This window comes from Topomyia yanbarensis, chromosome 3, assembly GCF_030247195.1.
Source record: "Topomyia yanbarensis strain Yona2022 chromosome 3, ASM3024719v1, whole genome shotgun sequence".
NCBI lineage: Eukaryota > Metazoa > Arthropoda > Insecta > Diptera > Culicidae > Topomyia > Topomyia yanbarensis.
In genome coordinates, this window is record NC_080672.1 from 348,841,212 (window position 1) to 348,862,523 (window position 21,312).

Consider the following 21,312-nt stretch of genomic DNA (forward strand, 5'->3'; position numbering starts at 1 on the left):
GTCGGATGGCGTTTCCGCGTGAACGTAAAGATTGAGCATTTGCTCGGGTTTAAAACCATTCTATTTAGAACACACCACGTACTAAAGTTGTTCAGTTCCCTCTGAAGAAGCTCGGCATCGATTTTATCCCGTATTTGTCGAAAAATTTTCATGTCGTCAGCGAAAGAAAGGCGGAGTTCTTGTAATGTGATATTGAAGTCATTAAAGTAGTGGAGGAATATTACTGGACCGAGATGGCTTCCTTGTGGTATGCCGGATGTAGCGAAGAATGATGCAGATAGATAGTCATTAATGCTGATTTGGAGTTGCCTTCCATCGAGGTAGGAACGAAACCAGTGCAGAAGTTGTCCATGAATGCCGAGTTTGTCCAGCTTCGCTATTGCGATATCATGGTTGATTTTGTCGAGGGCCGCAGATATATCCATGTAAATAGCATCCGTTTGCAATCCGTCAGCGAATCCATCCATTACATATGTTGTGAACGAGAGCAGGTTTGTCGTTGTCGATCGTTTAGGCATAAAACCGTGTTGGTCATCTGCAATGTAGTGTTTGCAGTGAAAGAAAATAGGGTCTAAAACAACCAGCTCGAATAGTTTTGATACGGCACTTAAACATCGAGATTCCCCGATAGTTGTCAATGTTCGCTGCGCTGCTTTCCAGCAGGAAGGGAATGTTCCAGTAGTGAGTGATAGCTTTAAGTCTCGCCGAAGTGGTTCGAGAAGTCCGCTGGTGCACTTTTTGACAAAAAATCGAGGAACGCCATATGGACCCGGGGAACAAGATGCTTTCAGTTTGGCTTTTGCTGCAAGAATGGCAGCATTATCGACACAAATTCGGTTGATGGTTCGTACTAGAGAAGGAGTTAAATTGGCGGCGGCAGCGACTTGTTGTGATGGAAGGCGCTCGTTGAAAAAAACGCTTGAAAATTTGTCGGAGAACAGTTGGCAAATTTCCTTAGTGTCGGTGCCTAAAACTCCATTAAACGACATACAAAATGGTAAACCGGATTCTTTTAGCTGCTCGTTAACATACTTCCAGAACGACTTGGGTTTGGATAGAAAATACTAGATACTAGAAAACGTCATCGCTGCTTCGTTCCGTCGTCATTGTTAAGATTTTCGTCCCAGTTTATATCCAACAGCGTGCTAACGATGCTGTTTTTAAAATCGTAGACAATAGAGCTTGAGACGTCTTCAAAATTCACTCCTACCTACCAGCGAATACAAGATGTAGTGGGGGATGATGACGCACCTGCTTGACTAAAGGAGTCGGTGCAGTGCAGCAGTACGCAGCTTATTCCCGTGCACTTACAAAGCAGAGGTCCAATGTACGTCCATTCTCGTTGGTGGCATTATTAATTTGTCGAAGAGTTGCGCTGTTGTAGTTCTCCAAAATACAACTGGAATTGTTAATAAGCGCAGATTTTTCGATATCCAAACGTAGAAAACCATTATTTGCCTGGCACTACGTCAAGCTAGGTAAGTTGAAGTCGCCCAGTACAACAATATCATCAGACGGGGCGGCGATCGAGGCGATAAAAGAAACGGAGGAAAGATGTACATCGAAATACTTAAGTTACATAAATCTGCATATGCTCAATGTAGGAAATCAGCCAACATTTCCACGATCAGACAGGGAAGTGGTATTGGATGCAACCCCCTGCTCCTACAGTATGACGCATGAGTTAGCAAACAGGCTCATACCGAACGAGCTCCGGCCATCGTCATCTGGCCATAAATATATCATCATTGATCATTTAAACATCCCATCAAATATCCTCACATATCGTAATCCCAAATCTGTGAGCTGGAATGAGGAAGAGGGCTTAGCGACTAGATTTCATGGGTACTTTCCAACGACTGAATCCCCAAATATTTGGATGAGGTCATAAATAAAATAAAATCACCTTTAGTAACAGCATACCAAGCGGTTTCTCCGCTTCGAGTTATGCGTGCTTCTAGAGGAACCATTGTGATCTTTCTCTTTTGTCGGTTCTCATTTTGAAGAGGGACAAGTTTGTCGCTGACGTGAGACATATTGGTAGATTTGAGCGATTCGTAGAAACACTGCCAAAGCTCGACTCATACCAGCTGAAGACAAAACATTAGTACATAAGATTTCTAATAGTACCTGTTTCTAATGACCCTGCCGCTCCCAAGCAAACGATAAGCCCATAATACCTCCGTGCTCATGATCCAGATTCACCCCCATTATATGGTATTTTGATGGCGTTCGTAAGGGGATCAACCCATAAAAACACCATCGCCATGGTCCGGTATATCCTATACAAAAACCATATTCTGGTGCATCTATGGGTTATTGAGACCATTTTATGGTATTTTTATGGTTGTAAAATTTATAACGGACCATATTCGTGATTTTTAAGGGATTATATGGTGTTTAAGACCACGAAAATTTACTCTGGCGACAAGTTTTCCAATCTGTATATTTCATATCCCTGCTTTCACTTGAGTAGGTTCTATAGCTCTAAATTTTCAGAACTTTCCCAACTTAGCAATCCCTACACGGAAAAAAATTGTTCCCAAAATCGTGAATAAAATTCCATTAATTCTGGAACAATTACTTTTTACGTTACGAAAACAAAACCATGAACAAAAATCACGGCTTTTATAATTATGTTCAATTTCCCTTCAGTAACGCCCGCATAACGCTTTCGTTAGTGGAAATATTTGTTTTTGTTTTGTGAACCTTAGTAACGGTTTCCGCCAAGTTATTTCTAATTCGATTCTTAGCACGCGAACTAGTTCACAACTTTATGAACATTATTCATAAAACCAAAGGTTGACTCATGATTTTTTCATACATAAAGGAACATTAGTTCACAAAATCGAAATATTCTGGCATTTTTTCGTGTACTATTTCACGAAATTAGGAATTTTATTCATGAATCTATTCAATCGTCGTGAACTAATTCATGATCCCTAATATATTAGTAACGATTCAATATCCGTGCTCGTGAAATAGTTCACGAAATCATGAAATATTATTCATGTATTCGTGAACTGGTTCATGATACCTAGTATGATAATCACAACTTACAATTCGTTTTCGTGAAATAGTTCACGAAATCATGAAGTATTATTAATGTATTCGTGAATTGGTTCATTATTCCTAGTACTTGATTTACGATCTACCTAGTATCTATTTGCGTGCTTGTGATATTTAGAAGATATCCCTAATCATTTACAATTTCATGCAACATGGTAATGAAATTTTAACGTGAACTCTTTCACAAAATTTGGAGTATTATTCGTGGAATCATTTTTGTTCCATGCAGTTTTTCATGAAATACCCAGCTGCTAGCGACCAGTTATGGGTACGAGAAGTAGAAATAAAAAAAACTATTAGGACCTCGAACATCGTTATTCATTTGATAAGGTTCATTGTGATGTCAGAAAACGAAAAACCCCAAATAGTGTTCATGATATAGTTCACAGTACCAGATATCGCGAATGAGTCTTATTTTAATGATCCAGTTCATATTGTCACGTAATTCTGAGTAAAAAAAACCGTTAATAACCAAAAAATAATACAGATCACGATACGGCGAAGAGAATTTACGAATACCATGATAAAACTTCTGATATCATGAATATTAGTTACATTACTCTTTGAAAGTAAGCTCTAAAATAAAATATCATGATAACATGAACATAAATTACGAAAATCGTAACTAAGATCCTGAAATCATGAACACAAATCACACAACTAGTGACAAAAATATCTAAAATCGCGACTAAGATCCTGACACCATGAACATGAATTGCTCTATTCATGACTAAAATATCACGATGACATGAACAGAAGTTACAAAAATTGCGAATAAAATCCTGAAATCATGAACACAATTCACACAACTCGTTACAAAAATATTCAAAATCGTGACATAGATCCTGCAATCATGAACATGAATCACTCTAGTCATGATTTAAATATCACATGAAATCACGAACATCGCGACTAAGATCTTGAAATCATGAACTTTAATCCCGCTAACGTTATGAGAATTCACAAGCATCGCGAATAAGCTCTTAAAATCATGAACAACGTTTGACTGTCGACTGTGTGTTCTTAAATCATAAACAAGAATCACAACAAAAACTAAACATGTCCAGGGAACAACAACAGTAACTCAACCAAACATTCTAATGTAACGCCATGTATATAATCGGGACGAACTGGTTTTTAGAAAACACAAATAGTTTCATGAATACGAGGTTTATTATTCATAATTTCAGGAACTTGGTCACGGTTTTCGTAAATCCTTCAGTTCACGAAATCGTGACTTTTTGTTCATGAATTCATGAAAGGATTTTTTTCCGTGTACTAAATTGAATATAGGTAAAATGTAAAAACGCCATAACTACTGAAATATGCTATACTTTTCGAAAAAAATCCATAACTTTGATGTCACAAAAGATAGACCGATGATTTTTTCAATAAATATGTTTATCCTGGCAATACAAATAACTGCTTCGAATATACTGAAGCTTGATTTTTATTTATGTATCTATTCAAGAAGTCAAAAATAAAAATAAATAAATAAAACAAAAAAATAAGTAAAAATAAAAATAAAGGTTAAAAACGATTTTTCAAGGAGTCGAGGAAATTACATTTGGAGATTTCTGGTTTTCTGTAAAGATACTTATAAAAAGTAGCTCTTTAACATTTCTAGGAACCGTACTTTGTTTCTCATACTTTTGAAAAAAAAATAAGAAAATATCTAACTTCAAGAGAGATTGATCATTGTGTAACTATATCATTACAATGTACATCCCAGAAAACATCAGATCCCAACGTGCTAGTTCTGTAACCAGACTATATAAACCCATGCACCGATCCATACAAAGAAAACTAATCAACTCCACTGGGTTCACCTGGGCTCGATTCCCAATACCGCACATAGAGTTAGACATTTTTCAGAAAAATGTCGTTTGACAAGGTTAAAACTTCTATAATTGAACAAATAATAACACACTGCTACCTACAACTGCTGCTAAATCACAAATAGCCACCCAATCAATAATTGCTGCACCTAACATCTCGAAACCAACAACCAGCTCATCTAGTAAAGTAACAATGATTATGAATCGTGTGAAATATCGATCTAAATGAGCGGCAAATATTTTTCCATGCTAACTCATAATCAAAACTTAAATGCTATACGAAAAGCAACCAATCACCTCAAAATTTGCATTTGGAACTACAGGCGGAACTCAAAACACAGGTAGGTAGATATATGACAAGTCATCCTAATGGATATACAAAAGCAACCCCCACGAACAAGAAACAAACAAGAATATCGGACCGTGAACAACAAAAATAATGTAGAATAACGCGAGAGAAGGTAGAGGTTTTGTGGAATGGCCCTTAAGATGTGGTGGATAATGCTGCTAATGCCTGATCACCAGTAACAGTGCGTCAACAGTATCCAACAGACAGGAATTGAATTTAGTTTTTTTCCACATATAATAAAACAGAAAAGACTCGCGGTCAGTTGAGCTAAAGCATTGAGCCGTCAAGCTGAAGCATAAGTACCAGCAAGATGTATCTTTTTGGATTGTACTGTCTAACTGGAGCCAATTTGGTGCTGGTTTGGATTTATTTAATTTGCATTAAGTTCGTGTTTATTTCGTCGCTGTTGTACTATCTTATGACAAGCGCCATTTAGCACATTTCAAGAAAAACGATTTTTAAAGTTGAAGATTGAACATCTTGAAACTTATAAATGGTACAAACAATTCAGAGAAGACAATTGATGCTTCTATCTAATCTGTATTAATCTCTCAAATATTACAAAGATCGGTTAACTATGTTGCGAGTTTTTACTATAAATGTAAACAAAAATCGCACTCACACGTGTCATAGGTGTGTATTGATGACAAAATTCGTATGACGTGAAAAAAAATCATCGATTATAAACTTTTATTCATATCTTTGGCTTCATTTGGTCTATAAACAATTGGTAAGATGCATTTTGAAGGAAATGATTCAAGAAATCTAGAAAAAATGATTATTTTTGGTTACAGTGTTGCCAAATATGCTATATATCCAATTTAAAACACTAACTGCATTTTTCTCACAATTCGTGTAATTTTCGTTTGAAAATGATTATGCCATTGTGTTTCTCAGATAGTTTTACACATAAAAACCTCTTATACATCAAGATAACTTGAGCCAATCCCCAGACACAGTCATTTGAAGCAAAAAATCAAAAATTTCTCCACACGTTTCTCGCTATATCTCAGCAACCAAGCAGTATGTCAAAATTCTGAAAACGCAACTTTGTAGAGATTTTTTGACAAGTAACGTGCATATCTAACTCAGTTCCAATACAGCGATTTCGATCGGCTATACTTATAACCATTCACTTTGAATTTCCGAGGAAGTACGCCACACAACTTACGAAAATCCTTTCCTTCAACTTCGAACTCAAACAGGACATTGCCAGTTCAGCCAACGTGACAGCAAATTTAGGCAACCGCACAGCATGCACCTCACGCAGTCTAACCGGCAGCGAATGGTTGACACAGTTCATAATGTTCTTCACATCCGTCAAGCCCCAGATGGCCAGCTGCCGCATCGTCACATCCACGTAGTCCAAAATTACCACATAACCGCCGATCTGTGTTTCCTCGTCGTCGAAGATTGTCTCCAGAAACAGCTGCAAATGCCGCGACTGATGAGTTGATGTGAATCGGTCCGGATCAAAGTTCTTTAGTTGAATCAACAGTACGGTTCGATCTTTCGAATCCTGACCCAGAATCTGGAACTGGTTGCCATCGAGTAGTTGCTTCATAGTGGCATCCTGTGGATCGAGATTCTGAAACCACTGGGGAAACGTTTGTCTCATCGCCAGGTAGCGTTCCAACGTTTCCTGAGCTCTCGGAATGGAAAACTTTCGCATGCGGAGAAATCGCAGCAGAAACAATGCATCCGTACGGCACTTTTTGATAAATGGATGCTTGGCAATCCAATCGCGCATCTGCGCTAATGACTGTTCCCGAACCTCGTCCGTTTCACCGAGATCATCTTGTGCCTTTTTGCGGTACCTTTCGGCCAGACTGAAAGTATAGACATCGTACTGTTCTGGACACTTGTCCACGGTGATGGGGGTTTTCATTTTTGTTCGCCTTCAACCACGAAGCACTAGTAGGTATCAACAACAAACAATTATAAGCACGCACGCAGTAACTGCTGAATAGAGACTAAAATAAGTGCATTTATGGCCTCAGTACGTGGAAGTCTGAGAACACAATTGTGCGCAAGTCAATGCAAATTCATCAACTACATTCTAGTGATGTCTGTAGAGTAATTTATCTTCTTGATTTGATTTACAATGCATCTTGTTACTTGTCATTAAACAAGGTAGTAAGTCTATTCATAGCTAATTAGTGGAAGTTTGGAAGGTTGGGCATTGGTTCGAAGTTCGATCTACGAAATAAAAATTTGTTCGGTGTTTGATCGAGTGTTTGAGCCATTATAGAAAATATTATACAGGCATTGTTTTAACTAAAAAGATTGAAATTTAGACTAGAGTGAAAAGAGGCCCGTCCATCTTCTTATATATGTATACAATGTTCGCGCTTAACGTTAGATCGTCGAGTTTGATAGCTGACCTTGGGTGTGCATCATATCATTGATGATCAGACACTGTTTATCTGCTGCGCGCAACAAAGCACACTTTCCTATGTATCAGCTGATTGATGATCAAAGATTTCCGAAGTGAAGTAGGGTAGATGAGCCCTTATTCATCTCATTGGTCAGGATAGCACACTATTTCGCTGTTAACTCAGCCTGTAATGATTTGATTACGCTTAAATGGGTACCAAAATTTTGTTTATTTGTTCCTATGAAGCATTAAAATAAAAAAAAATCTGGCCTGTGAAAATTAAAAAACTCGCTTTCAAGCGAAGCGGAAATTCGAGTGCAACGCACCCTTTTTCATACCATTTAAAGCAATGCGTTGAATAGAGATAGCAGACACCGCTCTAACTAATGTGCTCAAATGGGTGGGATGAATAGAGATGCTAAGATGAATTGGGCCACAGTTACCCTATGCTGAGATAACGATTTTGCGATTTTATGCGACTTTTCATGCAAAATTTTCTAAGCAGATCTTCGAAGCCATGGGGTATTTTGAAATTTAAATGTATTTGTCCCAGTTATCTGCCAAGACGCCATGTTTTGAAGCCGAGATCTAAAGCGGCACAATAAGGTCGAGTTTTTCGATAGCAAAACTTTATGAAAAAAAATCACCATCTTTGAAACTTCAGGATATGAAAGAGTGGACTTTCACCTTTCATTTGTGACCAGTTTCAAAACAAGCTATCGAGGGGTACAGAACAACTTAATTTTTTGTAACATTATGGGTTTTACAATGGAATTAGTTCAATTTGTCTGCCTCTAGTTGTTGCTTTAGACGTTCTAACTACATTAAAATTGAGAATCGGATAGTTAATTAAATTCTCTAAAACTTCGTTAACAACTGAAAATTGATCTGAAATCATCCGAAAAGGTTGTTTAAGATGTTGACGAAGTTATGTGCAAGTTAGTTTCACACGAGTTCTAGTGTTTTGGAATTTGATTTCCTCGCACTTATTTTATTTGCAAAAAAATGGATTTGGTTGGAAAGTGCACTCAGAGGAATTTGAGAACTTGAAAAGTCTCATCTTGTAACCAAAAGTTATAATTCCTTATACCACCTGATATAGAATACCATTGATGTCTTTTAAATAACTTCCCATGAACATCAAAAAAATTTGTACCTGTGTGCATTGGCGGCTCCAGCTGGCTGACAAAGGCGGGCACGCCTTTCTGACAAAATATTGCCTATAGACGAGATTTAAAAAATAAACACATTTAGAAGCGCAGATTCATTTCTTATTTCTTAACACGGTTAATATTTAGGGATTTGCTACTGGTGAATCAAACACCATCCTTTAATGAAATCACTATACGGCTCATTGCGGGGTCTTTTATAGATTTACAAAATATAACTAAAAACAAGACCAAATGTTATTGAGTGTTCGTCGGATTTCGTATGTACTACTTTCTATAGCTTATTTCGTGGCGGGGAAAACGTGTCTGGTCGCCCGCTGCATCTTGAGGTTCATTTACTTTTCTCTTAACATTCACGTAAAGATGGGAAATCTGTTCGCGCACGGTTCAAGATAACTGGTTCTTCAAATAGAAAGAAAGGGAGTTCCTTTTCAACGCACATTAGTACTTACCTCATTCGCTTAGAAACGAATTGGTCAGTTCACCTACAGCAGGTCGCCGAATTCCAAAGACCAATTGTTAAGAGAACGGATGACAATGAACTGACCCACCGTCCAACAAACTGTCGTGGATGCTCTCTTAATTTTGAACTGGACGAAGAATGACATTCATGAAGAATAGAAAAATTCCTCTCACTCTCTATTTCTGTAATTTCATTATAAACAACTGGCCCCCCGTCAACGAACCTGTGTAACAGTTCAGCTGGCAAATGCTCAATGAGAGTTTTCGCTCCGAAATTATACTGCATGCGTCTTCCAGATCGGAATGTTTCGACAATCATTCGTTATATACAATGAAAAATTCAACTGAACGGTAAAATGGTTCATGTGATCTAATTCTTTTTACAGAACTAGTCTGCCCATCTCTAATCGGTAATGCCATGTTCCGGCTCAGGATCAGATGGTTTTTGTAGCCTTTTGCACTTACAGGTCACTAAACCCGCACTGAAGGTGCTGGCTGTTGATGTTGGGGTGCTTGATGCTGTGTTTTCACTTGAATAGTTGCCACAAATTTGGCAACCTTATGTGGTTCAGGTGTTGGTAGTTGGTTTGATTTGCCGTAGAGGTGTTCGCAATCGGTGGGTGGTGTATTCTCCTAACCGTCTTCCGCGCAAGATTTTCCGGTATGTCCCGTTCAATTACAGTACTTGCACATAGAAATTTGCCCGTCATGGATGCTTAGCTTGTTCAATTATAGTTCCGTTGTGTTTTAATTGTATAGCCAAAAGGGAGTAGATCTTTCGACCCGCATTCTCACCACAAGAACATCATTAGCCATATTCGGTAAAAAGTATCAGGTGAAACCAGGCCCGATGAGAGGGGGGGTCAGCCAGGGTAATTGCCCTGGGGCCCGGGTCGTATTTGGGGGCCCGCGTTTTTACTCGGTAGATGGGCGAACACGTCCGGTATTCATAGAAGAGAAATAAAAATATCAATAGTAGTTTCTTTGTAATCGTTCGTCTTATTAAATTATTAAATGATGGAGGCGTAAAAAATGAAAACTTTATTTGATAGTTGACATTTGTTAAAACAAACGTTCTTAAGGGAATTGTCTACTTTGTGTACAAGTTAAAAAAGCGAGTTTTATTACTTGAATCGAGGAATACACTACGAAATATTGTGAAGCCAATTCAAAGTATGTTCGAAGAAAGCAATAGAACGTCAAACAGGAATGTGAGCGCACGGACAAACGCATCCGTCCTCTTCTACGTTTGCTTATTTGCTGGTTGTGCTGGTTGTTGGCGTGGAGATACTGGGCGTGATTGTTGTTGAGTGAATATTTGTTCCTGTCAGAGCCGTAGATATTGATTTTGTAGCCGTTTGTGGTTTGGCATAAGATAACTTTGTGCTGTTTACGGTTATAGCAGATGGGCCTATTGTTCTTTTGCACAAAGTATTCTGTGGTGGTTTTTTTTGCAGAATTCGTTTATAGGAATCTTCCATGGGTGCATAATCATTAATCAGTGTTGCCTGATGAAACGTCCCATTTTCGGTTGATTTGCATAAAATGGTTACGTATGAAGGAGTTGGTTTGTACGGAAGCATTTTCACCATAAGAACAACGTTAGGGACATCCGGGAAAATGCGAAGATTCAGTTGTTATGAAAAGCTTTTTTCCGTATCTTGACATAAATTTGTTAATCACGATGTCAGGGGCGTGTGGAGATAATTCATGTAAGCGTATCTCTCTAGAGTCCTTGCCTATATATACTGGGATGATGTTGTTAACGTGGCAGCTTTCGTTGGTGTGCTGCACGTTGTTCACAATCTACACGTTTAGTAATTGTTTCACTTCCCGAGTGGCTGATCTTACAGGACATTTCCAAATCAATATCAACACAATTAGTCTGCAGTCGTTTTTACCGTGTATCTATAGCGGAACGATTTTCAGTTTCTACTCTGAGCGAGATGAGAAGGTAGACCGACCTTAACTAACCGTTGAATAAAAGGTTAATTTTTATATTTTTGTATTGTTATAGAACGTACTAGTATTTTCCCTCTAAAAATGCATTGTGTTGAGATAGAACGGTGATTTTGGGCCTCACCAAAGATGCGTGTGATGTCTATAAGAGCCCAATTATGATGCGCAAAATAAAGAAATCAAATCAGTTCAGCTAATCCAACAGCAGCAGTATTCAATTGCCTACTGTACTCACAGTTGTGTTATTTGCGTCTGATTACTGTGTTCTGTGTTTATATGATTTTGAGCTGCATCTGCTACCTTCTCATTTTTCTTACAACAAAAGCCAAAAACTGCTCCACCCCTACCAGCAAAAAAACAATCCATGTGTCGCTTTGTCTGCGCAGTAGAAGCAAAATATTATGTTCCAAGCTACTGTGTCGAAAAAATGAGTGACGATTACAAGTAGAAAGTGGTCTATTGCGGTCAAAATATATTCCTATTTACTTTTCGAGACGTTCCTTAAGATCTATTGTTAAAAGTACAAATGGAGCTAAAGATGGCCAATGTTTACTCCATACAATTTCACCATGTTAGACATAGCGTGCTGATTATGTTCCAGACCATCAATGGAACAGAAGCGTTTGTTTCGCGTAACAAAATATATCCGCTCACTGTTAAAATACAAATTCTAAATCCCTCCGTGGTTTGGAAGTATTATTCCCGCTATTGTAGCATCTGCAGATCCTGTTTTCCTTACCCCTAACCTTACTACTTCCCCAATCCTTGCCATCAGGGAAATGATGAAAAAACGATTCATGGCAAGGCACAGATCTCCGATCCACATGGGGAATGTGCCATTTGAGTCAGACGCTGCTGATTCCTGAATACCCACAAATTTAAAAACTTGTAACTATGGCAATTTTACCCTATTTTAATACCACGGAATAAGAAGCTGTCGAAATTCGCCTGTCTGGCACGCTATCTGTAGATGTGGCAGTATGAGTCAACCGGAGTCTAATAGAAACCACGGACTCATGAGTTTCCCGTGGCTGAAGAGATACTAACTCATACTACACTAGAGGACATAGGTTTGAAGGGGCCCGGCAGTAATACAAGCCTTGAGGCCCGACGCGGCTCTCGACGGCCCTGGGTGAAACGGATTCTACATCTCCAATATCCATCCATCTCCGTGTATTTTGCATTTGGCTTACGGGCGTTGATAGCTCATAAAACCTTACCTCTATACTGTCATTTTCTATATACACGAGATCTTAATTACAATACTGTAACTTTCAGTCACGTATTTTAAGTTGTTCTGCAAAACGAATATTTCTGAGTGGTCTAGTATTAGTAGCCATTGATTTTGGGCAGATTCCTCGTTCAACGGAATGCAAATTAGAGAGTTTGAGCTCATCGAGAAATTAGAAAGTTTGAGCTCATCTCTGCAAGCTTTTAAAAGCCTTTTATTGTTTGTTTTGCTCGGTCTGTTTATGTCACAGTTTTATACCAATATGGTGCCGAGTTATTCCTCAAGTAGGAGGAGAAAACAAAAATAACAATAGACAATTCTGAATGCAATGTGGCTCGAGTGATTAAAAAGTTCAAGGAAACTCCCAGTACTGCCATCCATTCTCGTCAACTGTGGTTGACGGTCATTCGGGAAATGAAACCTGATCTCAATACCTTGAATTATGGTTTGGCGAAAAAACCTGTACGACGAGGTACTGACTCGATGGATGTGTCTTCAGTGACGATGAAGTCTGTAGGAATTTCAAGCAAAACGGGGCTCAAACTCTACAAGGCTTCGGCTCATGGAAAGGTTCGTAGAAGATGTGGAAGTATTTCAAAGGGAGTGTTTCAATAAACGAATTTTACGCTTTATTAATTTTCATGGTAATCCAGTTACGTGTTGGTCAAATCTAGTAAGCTGCCATAACAGCAGGTCCGTGCACAGAAAATTCTCAAGGGAAGACAAGCCTTTTCTTACAAAAGAAAGGTACAAAAATGCTGAAACACTGAAGATTATTTCCGAGCCGTGGAGGGCCGAGTCTTACGTACCAATCGATTAAGCTTAACAAATTGACTCAATATCTGTTATCGAGAAAGATTCTTCAACAAACATCGCTGTCTGCTGGCTCGTGGTAGTATCGGATTCTTACTGCAGTGGTTTGTAGTAGTTAAGCCTACTGACTAAACCTAAACTTCTTGTTTACCCTAATTCTCATCCCCCGGTTCCATCGTTAAATATTATTTCAGGATGGATTGCGCTCCTACTTTTTTATTTTGTGTTAATAGTTTATGTTTTCTCCATTACTACTTTTTCTAATCCTTCTTAGTGCAGCTCGTTCCTATTTATATGTTAGCTTGTGCTGAGAATTCCTAGGTGGCGGTATTTCTCTCGATGTCGATACCCGTTTTCGTGAGCCATATAGCTCTCAATAACTCCGATGGAGATATCATCGGCAGTGAAATTTTTCCTGACAGCGACATCCCAATTTTCTTCGACTTCATGTGGTTCGTTCGTCTTTTTCCTTTCTTTGATATCCCGTTAGTAGTTTGCTGACCGACATTTGCTGTGTCTACTGACAAATATTGCTAATATCGCAACTTGTCGAAAGAGGGACCGATCCGGAGATGCCGACCAGTTTCACTCACATCCCTTTCCAGCCACCCTCGCAATATTTCTTCCTTGATTTCTTCAACGGCTTGTTTCTAGAGTGTCTGAACTCAAATATTATTTTATGTTTCAAACGGCTCGTAATAGTGTTTCCTGTTAAGACATTTTTAAAGGTAATTATTCTAAATCCTCATGCGATGGGTCTGAGCCACCAAAACCCTCCCCGTGCGCGCGGGCTGCGTGCTACAATTGTCCAAAAACATAGGAGTCATTCCATCTCAAACAAGCTGAATCCGCAAAATTATTACCGGTTCCGTCCAATAGAAAATGAAAGTGTAGATGAAATTTCTGGCAATTATGGGACTATTTCAAATGCAACATTTTTTTGCCGCCCAACCCGCCTTTAAATCGCCCAGGGAACGCGCCATTTAATCGCCCTTAATTGCCTAATATGAAAATTAAAAATAATGCTTATTTTCGGATTTATTATCTACTCACATATACTTACCAGTATACAAGGTAATCACCACCAAATTATAGGAAGAATCAATGGTGAAATTGGTATTGCACTTCAAAACTTATCACAATCTTCACGTTCATTAAGACTTTAGGTCAGAGATCTTGTTCTACTATACATACACACGATTCCACAATTTCCCACATTCGTTAGCTAAATGAAGTACACTAGACAAACAAAGTACAAGTGAAAACACACCCATTGTTCAAAAAACAATTTTAAGCTTAAATCAAACATGAACCGCCATGTTTGAAAAACGCGAAAACAACCAAGTCCATTTCAGCCGCCAGAAAATTTGTCTAAGTATTGAAATTGCCTTTAAATCGCATTCGCAAATTGCATTTGTTCCGAGGGGCAATTAGCACAGGCGAGTTAAGTCAAACGTCAAACTTTTTAAATCGCCTGACCATGTTCGTTCGCATTTTTTTAACAGGGATATAAAGGCTCGCACAGAGTGAAGCCAAATCTACCTATCGAACAGTCAGATGGCTACCTATCGTGCAAAACAAACAAACATTCTTCTTTCGGAGAACAAGCAAGAAAAGTATTAGTGTTGAGAAAAATAATATCATGGCGAAATATTTCAATTGCCGAAACAAGACAATGTAAAATAAATTACATGAAATAGTATCATGAATAAAGTGCTATACACTGATAAAATCAAGTACCCATTAATGCGTAGAAAACTACTCATTTTCAATAAAAGTGGAATAACCCATTAAATGGGTAAAGCGTTTGTACCCATAAATGAGTACAGACCTTGTACGTCAACCTGGGTATGTTTCACCCATTATTTTTCGCAGAACTGTTACAACAAAATGCGTAAAAAATACCCATTCTTGAAATTCGCACCAGAATGAAAAATACTGTCAATAGAATTATTTCTGAATTTAAAAAAAAAACAAAATAACATTCATTTCACATTATTGTTTCCTTATAAAAGTATAGGAATCTAGATAGAAATCCTAATCTAAAACTACTTAACAAAATAAAACCGCCAACTGGATATATTTTTGATGGCTGGATCTTTTGGCTGCTCTAAAAATGCCAAACTGGCGCATATTTTCAACATCCTCAGTAGTATAAACAGAAGTTGTTTTCGGAGCATTGCCGAAATGTTCCGTTTCCGCCACGGACTTCGATGCAGGGCGATAATTTGCAGATTCCACTACGATCCTTAGTTTGCAGGTTAACTCGCTTGAAATAATGCTTAAGGATTTTTCACCCATTATCAAGATCAATATACCCATTGACATTACCTCATCGAGTAGTTGTGAAATAGATAAAAAGTACTCATTGTTAGAAACAAAAAAAAATTCCCATTTTTTAACAGCTCGAATAACTTCCGAAAATGGGCAATTTGAATACATGAAATGGGTAAAGTTTTTTTACCGTGTAAGTCACGAAACAGTAGGTTTTCAATTCACTCCACTGTTTAACTCGGGTGAAGTCACTCAAAGTTACAGCAAAAATTGTGGGTGCCAGGAACAAAGAAGAGGGCATCATTTTAGGCAGTGTGGCGCATTCCTCTGTACGGGACTCTATAATACCACAGACTCTATATAATACCACAGACTCTAGTGGCTACCATTTGGGTGGTAGCAAGGAATGATTCAGTAAAAGGCAGAGGTGGATTAGGTTATCGGACGGGCGAAATCTTGAACAACTCGAGGTTTCTTAATTATTATGGCGGAGTCATCAATTAAACGAACAAAGTAGTAATAATCATTCCATAGGGATATAAGTAAACTGCTTGGTGCTTCGATTGGTTCGAAAATGGTTTTTCTGTTAGTGAGTTGAACCGATAAGGCCAAAAATATACTCCCAAATATTTTTTTTGCATTTCCCTAAACTTCGCTCCACTCTCCGATCTATCCATACAGATTTATGATTTTTTTATTCATACTACTCACGTACTATTGTCGCACTATCAACGATCCTCTCCTAAAATAGCGTTTTACATAATTTGTGTTGAATCAATCTGTGATTGATGATTTAAAATCTCGGTATGTTACAAGATCTGATCATTTGAGAACTGCTCCGTTTACCTTACTATATATTTATATGTAAATTGGTATTAGTATATCCTAGATCTCAAAACCATAGTATCCATTTACATCTATCTCACGACTATGGGACGATGGGGCTGATACAGATCTTTACGGATACGGTGTGAACGATACCCTCATTGTTATTTTTCAGCCCGTTGGATTTGTGCTTGATCTTTTATTTTAGTGATCGTTCAAAAACAGCTTCGACAACACGTATAATATCGCAGTCAATGGCTAAATCAGACATGTTTTGTGTGGACAAAAACAATGCCAATCACGATCCGTACGTGTTCACTCTTTCCAGCAGATACAAGGAACTGGCCAAAAAAGAACTCATGGAAGACGAGGAAACCCGACAACAATCGTTGGCCCACCTTCGGGAATGGATCGGCAAACATCCATACATCCAAAAATGTCGAACGGATGCAGTGTTTCTGTTGAGATTCTTGAGATTTCGAAAGTTTTCCGTACCACAGGCTCAAGCAGCACTTGAACGGTACCTAGCCATGAGGCAGACCTTCCCCGAATGGTTCCAAAAGTTGGACACAAAGGATACGCTAGTACAGGGAACGATCGACGATGAAGTATTTACCGTTTTAGGCCGGGATGGGGAAGGTCGCACGGTGGTTTGGATACGATTCGGACGGTTCAATGTGGAAAAGTTGAGTCCGATAGCGATTTTCCGCTACACTATGATGTTTCTGGAAACGCTGATGGATGATGAGGAGGTACAAATCGGAGGCTATCGGGTTTGGGTAGATTACACTGAGAGCACGGTGAAGCACTATGGTATGTGGGGGGTTAGTGATATGAAGATGCTGATGGATGCCGTGAATCGGTCGATGCCGATGCGAATTCGAGAAATTTCCGGGGCTAAGCTGCCAAAATTCGCGATTGTGGTTGCTAATCTGCTGCTCTCATTTGCCTCCAAGAAGTTGAAGGAGAGAGTAACCGTAAGAATGTTATAAACTTAAATTATATATAAAGAACAATATTAAAACACAGCTCATTTTTAGTGTCACTCTACAGTGCTGGAATCAAAAAAAAATTTTGACGAATCTCTATGGCCGCAGCAATATGGAGGGTTGAAAAATTCAGCCGATTTGGCACACAGTTTGCGGAAACAGTTTTCAGAAAAACGTGACGCTATTCTAGCTTTGGATGACATGGAGATTGAGATTGAACACTATTCGTCCATGTGGAATCAGACCAGCGTTAATGACAACAGTGGAGACATTGACGGCGGTATTGCCGGATGTTTCAGGAAGCTCAATGTGGACTAGAGTATCTTAGTTTGGCGCCGGTTCTATTAAAATATTTTGTTGTTTTGATTTTCGGTAAACGGTTTAGATTATATACAATGTAAGTTTTTGATTTGTTTATTAAAAGCCTATTGCTACTGTAGGAATAAATAAGGAATGGTGATATTGAAATCAAAATATAGTAGGTTTGGATCATTTGGTCAAATCATTTGTCGACGGAATTGTTTCGACTAAAAATAGTAGCTTAGCTAGGAATCTACAAAATATAGTGGTTATATACAATGCAAGAAGGTACAAAAGGTTAATGTTACTTGAGAAAATAAATATAATTTCCTAGAAAGTTCAGCATCGACAAATCAAGTAGGTAATGTAAGAGAGCCTGGAGTTAGTTGGCGGTTAGGGCCGAGTTCCCTTTCCGACCATATGTCTCTTTTTGTGTACATCAAGTAATGTGAAATACATGTTCCAATATTTTTATGATGCATAACATTTTATTTTGTGGAATTATATTTAAATTTTCTTTCAAAAAAATTTTAAGTTGTGGAAATACGCTTATTTCCTAAGTTATTCAGGTTTCTCCGTTTACTATCAAACGCTCTCTATAATAAATAAAAGAAGAAAAGTTTTAGATATAACTGCAGGAACACAGTGCATCAATTCATGGCTGAGATACCAAACCTGTAGTATGGACCTCCCAAGTAACAATTTTAGTGTTATTAAAATCTATTAGCGGTTTTTGAGATTTTTTTTGTATAACCAGCATTAAAGCTTTCAACTACCTGAAAACATTCTAATCACCGCTTTAAGATTACATTCCAGCTAGTTGGTCCAATCTACATTAAGTTTTTAAAGCTTGTTTAAGAATGCACAAAAAACTGTTATAAAACTCTTCTGAAGCAGCATACATATTACCGAAAATGGTTTTAAAACCGCTTAGCATTACATTTGTTTAGAATTATGCATCTCGTTTAAAATAAGCTTTAAATCTTGTCTTATTTATCATTGCTTTTGAAGGCAGCCTAAATGTAAACAAATAATATAAACATCGTCTTTGTATCGGATCTATTCGTGAAAAGAAATAATCTGAGTGTGCGTGTAATTTTAATAGTCAGATAAGTGAAATCTAATATTAAATTTGTAACTTTCCCAGTCATGCAGAACATACGGTTCAAATTTTATCGTGAATATAGCAATCAAAATGAGAATCGCATACCATCGCTTTCATTATAATGCTGTTTTAGCAAAAAAAAAGTACGCAAAGCTAAATAACTTTAAAATAACTAATTCATCACAATTTGTATACCAATTAATTTCGCCATGTTCTACAATCATTTCTAGTGTTTAGCTAACAGTATAAAGTAGGTACTTATTCTAAATTTTCTCATTTTGAAAATTTTCAATGACTTGTATTTCATAAAAAGTTTTTACAAATGGCGACTCAGTGGCAATCATAATAATGGCCTCCAGCGAATTATTCTTCACCCGTAAAGCCATATTGCCTATCAAATTGCTCACTATAAATGCGTTATAAAACTGCGAGTATTTATAACTTCAACGGTGGAGGCTTGATACTCTTATAAGTAGGGTACGCAGTACCGACCCTTTTTAGCGAGAACCGGTACTACGGTACTGAAGCCCTCAGTACCGGTAAAGTACCGGTACTCGAATATTTAAAAAAAAAATCGAAAAAAGCTTTAAACTGAAATTGAATGCTCAAACTGATGATTTTATTCTCAGATGATTGATTTGTGCTGATCAAAAAACATGTTTATTGTTTTTAATTGCTTCGGAATGGCAAGACTTATTTCACAGAAGATATTTTTCATATAGGGCACCTTCTTTAATTTCGAAATCTAGGCCACTTTGAAATCAATAACTGCTAAGTGGTGCGACTTTCGTCGATTTGAACAGATGGTAAATGTATGAAACCCTATTAACAACAGTAAATCAAAGCGAGAATGGCAGTAAATCCGAGTAGGTTAATCGGATTTCCTCTCTTGCTTTTCTGAAAATTGGTTCCGACCTTTATGTCGTTTGACCACTATTCTCTAATGCATATCAAAGCTCCTTGTTTTCCTGTAAATTATGGAGTTTTTCTGAATTTTCCGCTTACCAATAACTACAAATCGCCCCATTTGAAGCAGTTCACCAAGTCTAAACGCTGTTCGTTCTTTTATAGATAATGGTTTAAGAGCAAACCAAATACAGACATGACTTAGATCGTAGTCTTATTACGCGCCACCCAGTGAATAATGGAAACCAATCGGAATGTCGCTAATAAAACTTTAACTTCTAGAATTATTATGATGATAGCCCTACCTCATTCCCACACAAAGTTGTTATCTCAACGATTTATCTAGAAGGCAAATTAATATAATTAAACGTTATCTTGCATACCGATATTTTGAAACAGATCCCCCTGCAGAGTTAACATATTTGTCATGAAAAATTGTATAGTACCGAAAATACCGGTACTGGCTTTTGTTCAGTACCGGTATTACGGTACCAAAAATGGATCGGTATTCCCAGGATTTCCGGTACCGGTATTACCGGTACCACAACCCTACTTATAAGAGTTTTGAAGACGCTTTTCGTAGACTATATTTTTTATTGAGAATGTTTTTAAAACTATTATAATTTCTTGTGTACTTCAAAGCTGTCATAAAGCAAATAATAAGGCCAAAAAGATTTTTTTTATTGTAGTCAATCACACAATTTATTGGAGGTTTGAGGATAGCTTTAAGATATTAATAAGAACTGAATTATCTGGCAATGTTTATTACTTTTATAAAACCGATAGAAATGGTGGTTACTATAATAAAACCTTTATAAATTTAGTTAAAACCCGAAACGCATTAGATTTGTTGTTTGGGGCTCCTAGTGGATAAATTATTCACGCGAAAACAGTAAAGCGTACAGCAATGATGTCTTCTAGGATGTTTTATGATTATCCAAGACCTCCATTTTGGTACAGTTATAGTGATGAACCCCCCTGTGAAGTAAGATATTTGCAACAATTTATTTCAAAGTATGAAAAAGAATATGAAGTCTTCAGAAATATTAAACAACTTGTGCGACCATATTTACTAAAGACCAAAAATCTCTATTTACAATATACTCGAAGTTATTGACCACTGTTTTGTGAATAACCCCTTAAAAATTTTTTTGCTACATAACTTCTTATATATCCTAGATAATGCAACATGTTCCAGAAAATTGTTCGTTTTATCAAGATACATATCTTTTTAGAAGAGATCACCGGTGTATCTCTTACGACTGAGAAATTAATAGGTAATTTTTGGTAAAATTGACAAAAGTTTTAAAAGTAATAATTTTTGAACGGGCAGAAACGGACAACCAGATCTAGTTGCAATTAGAAATACTTTTTTATATTGTAACGACATATAATTAGCAAGGGACTGGAAGGTGAAGTATTTTTCAAATGTTAAGAGCCATAGTACTCAAGGGAGAGCAAGGATTTGAAGTAAGAAAGTTTAGAAAAGCGTGGAGTAGGGTCAATGAACAAGCTTAGAGTTTCCCGGTTACTTAGCTTTTTGTCTTCTGCATCGCAGTAGTCAGGATCTTTTGGCATTAAATGCGAATCACCTGAGTCTGCGGCATGTCCGGACAAGCGTAAAGTCAATTTAATGACCTATGCTG

General features: G+C 37.6%; 1 protein-coding gene across 5 annotated transcripts in view; it reads left to right on the forward strand.

Annotated features, from left to right (window-relative positions):
* The window catches only part of LOC131693556 (retinaldehyde-binding protein 1-like), a 103,743-nt gene extending 83,449 nt beyond the window's left edge, over positions 1-20,294 (forward strand). The window contains exons 1-3 of one of the 5 annotated variants that reach the window (XM_058981469.1): positions 15,762-16,130; positions 16,575-17,343; positions 17,407-20,294. In XM_058981469.1, coding sequence (XP_058837452.1) covers positions 16,621-17,343; positions 17,407-17,673 — 990 coding nt within the window. In that variant the 5' untranslated portion in view covers positions 15,762-16,130; positions 16,575-16,620 and the 3' untranslated portion in view covers positions 17,674-20,294. Of the gene's footprint in view, positions 1-15,761; positions 16,131-16,244; positions 16,346-16,388; positions 17,344-17,406 lie in introns of those variants that run through there. The other 4 variants (XM_058981471.1, XM_058981473.1, XM_058981472.1 and 1 more) reach the window with 4 other exon arrangements.
* The last annotated feature ends 1,018 nt before the right edge of the window (positions 20,295-21,312 follow it).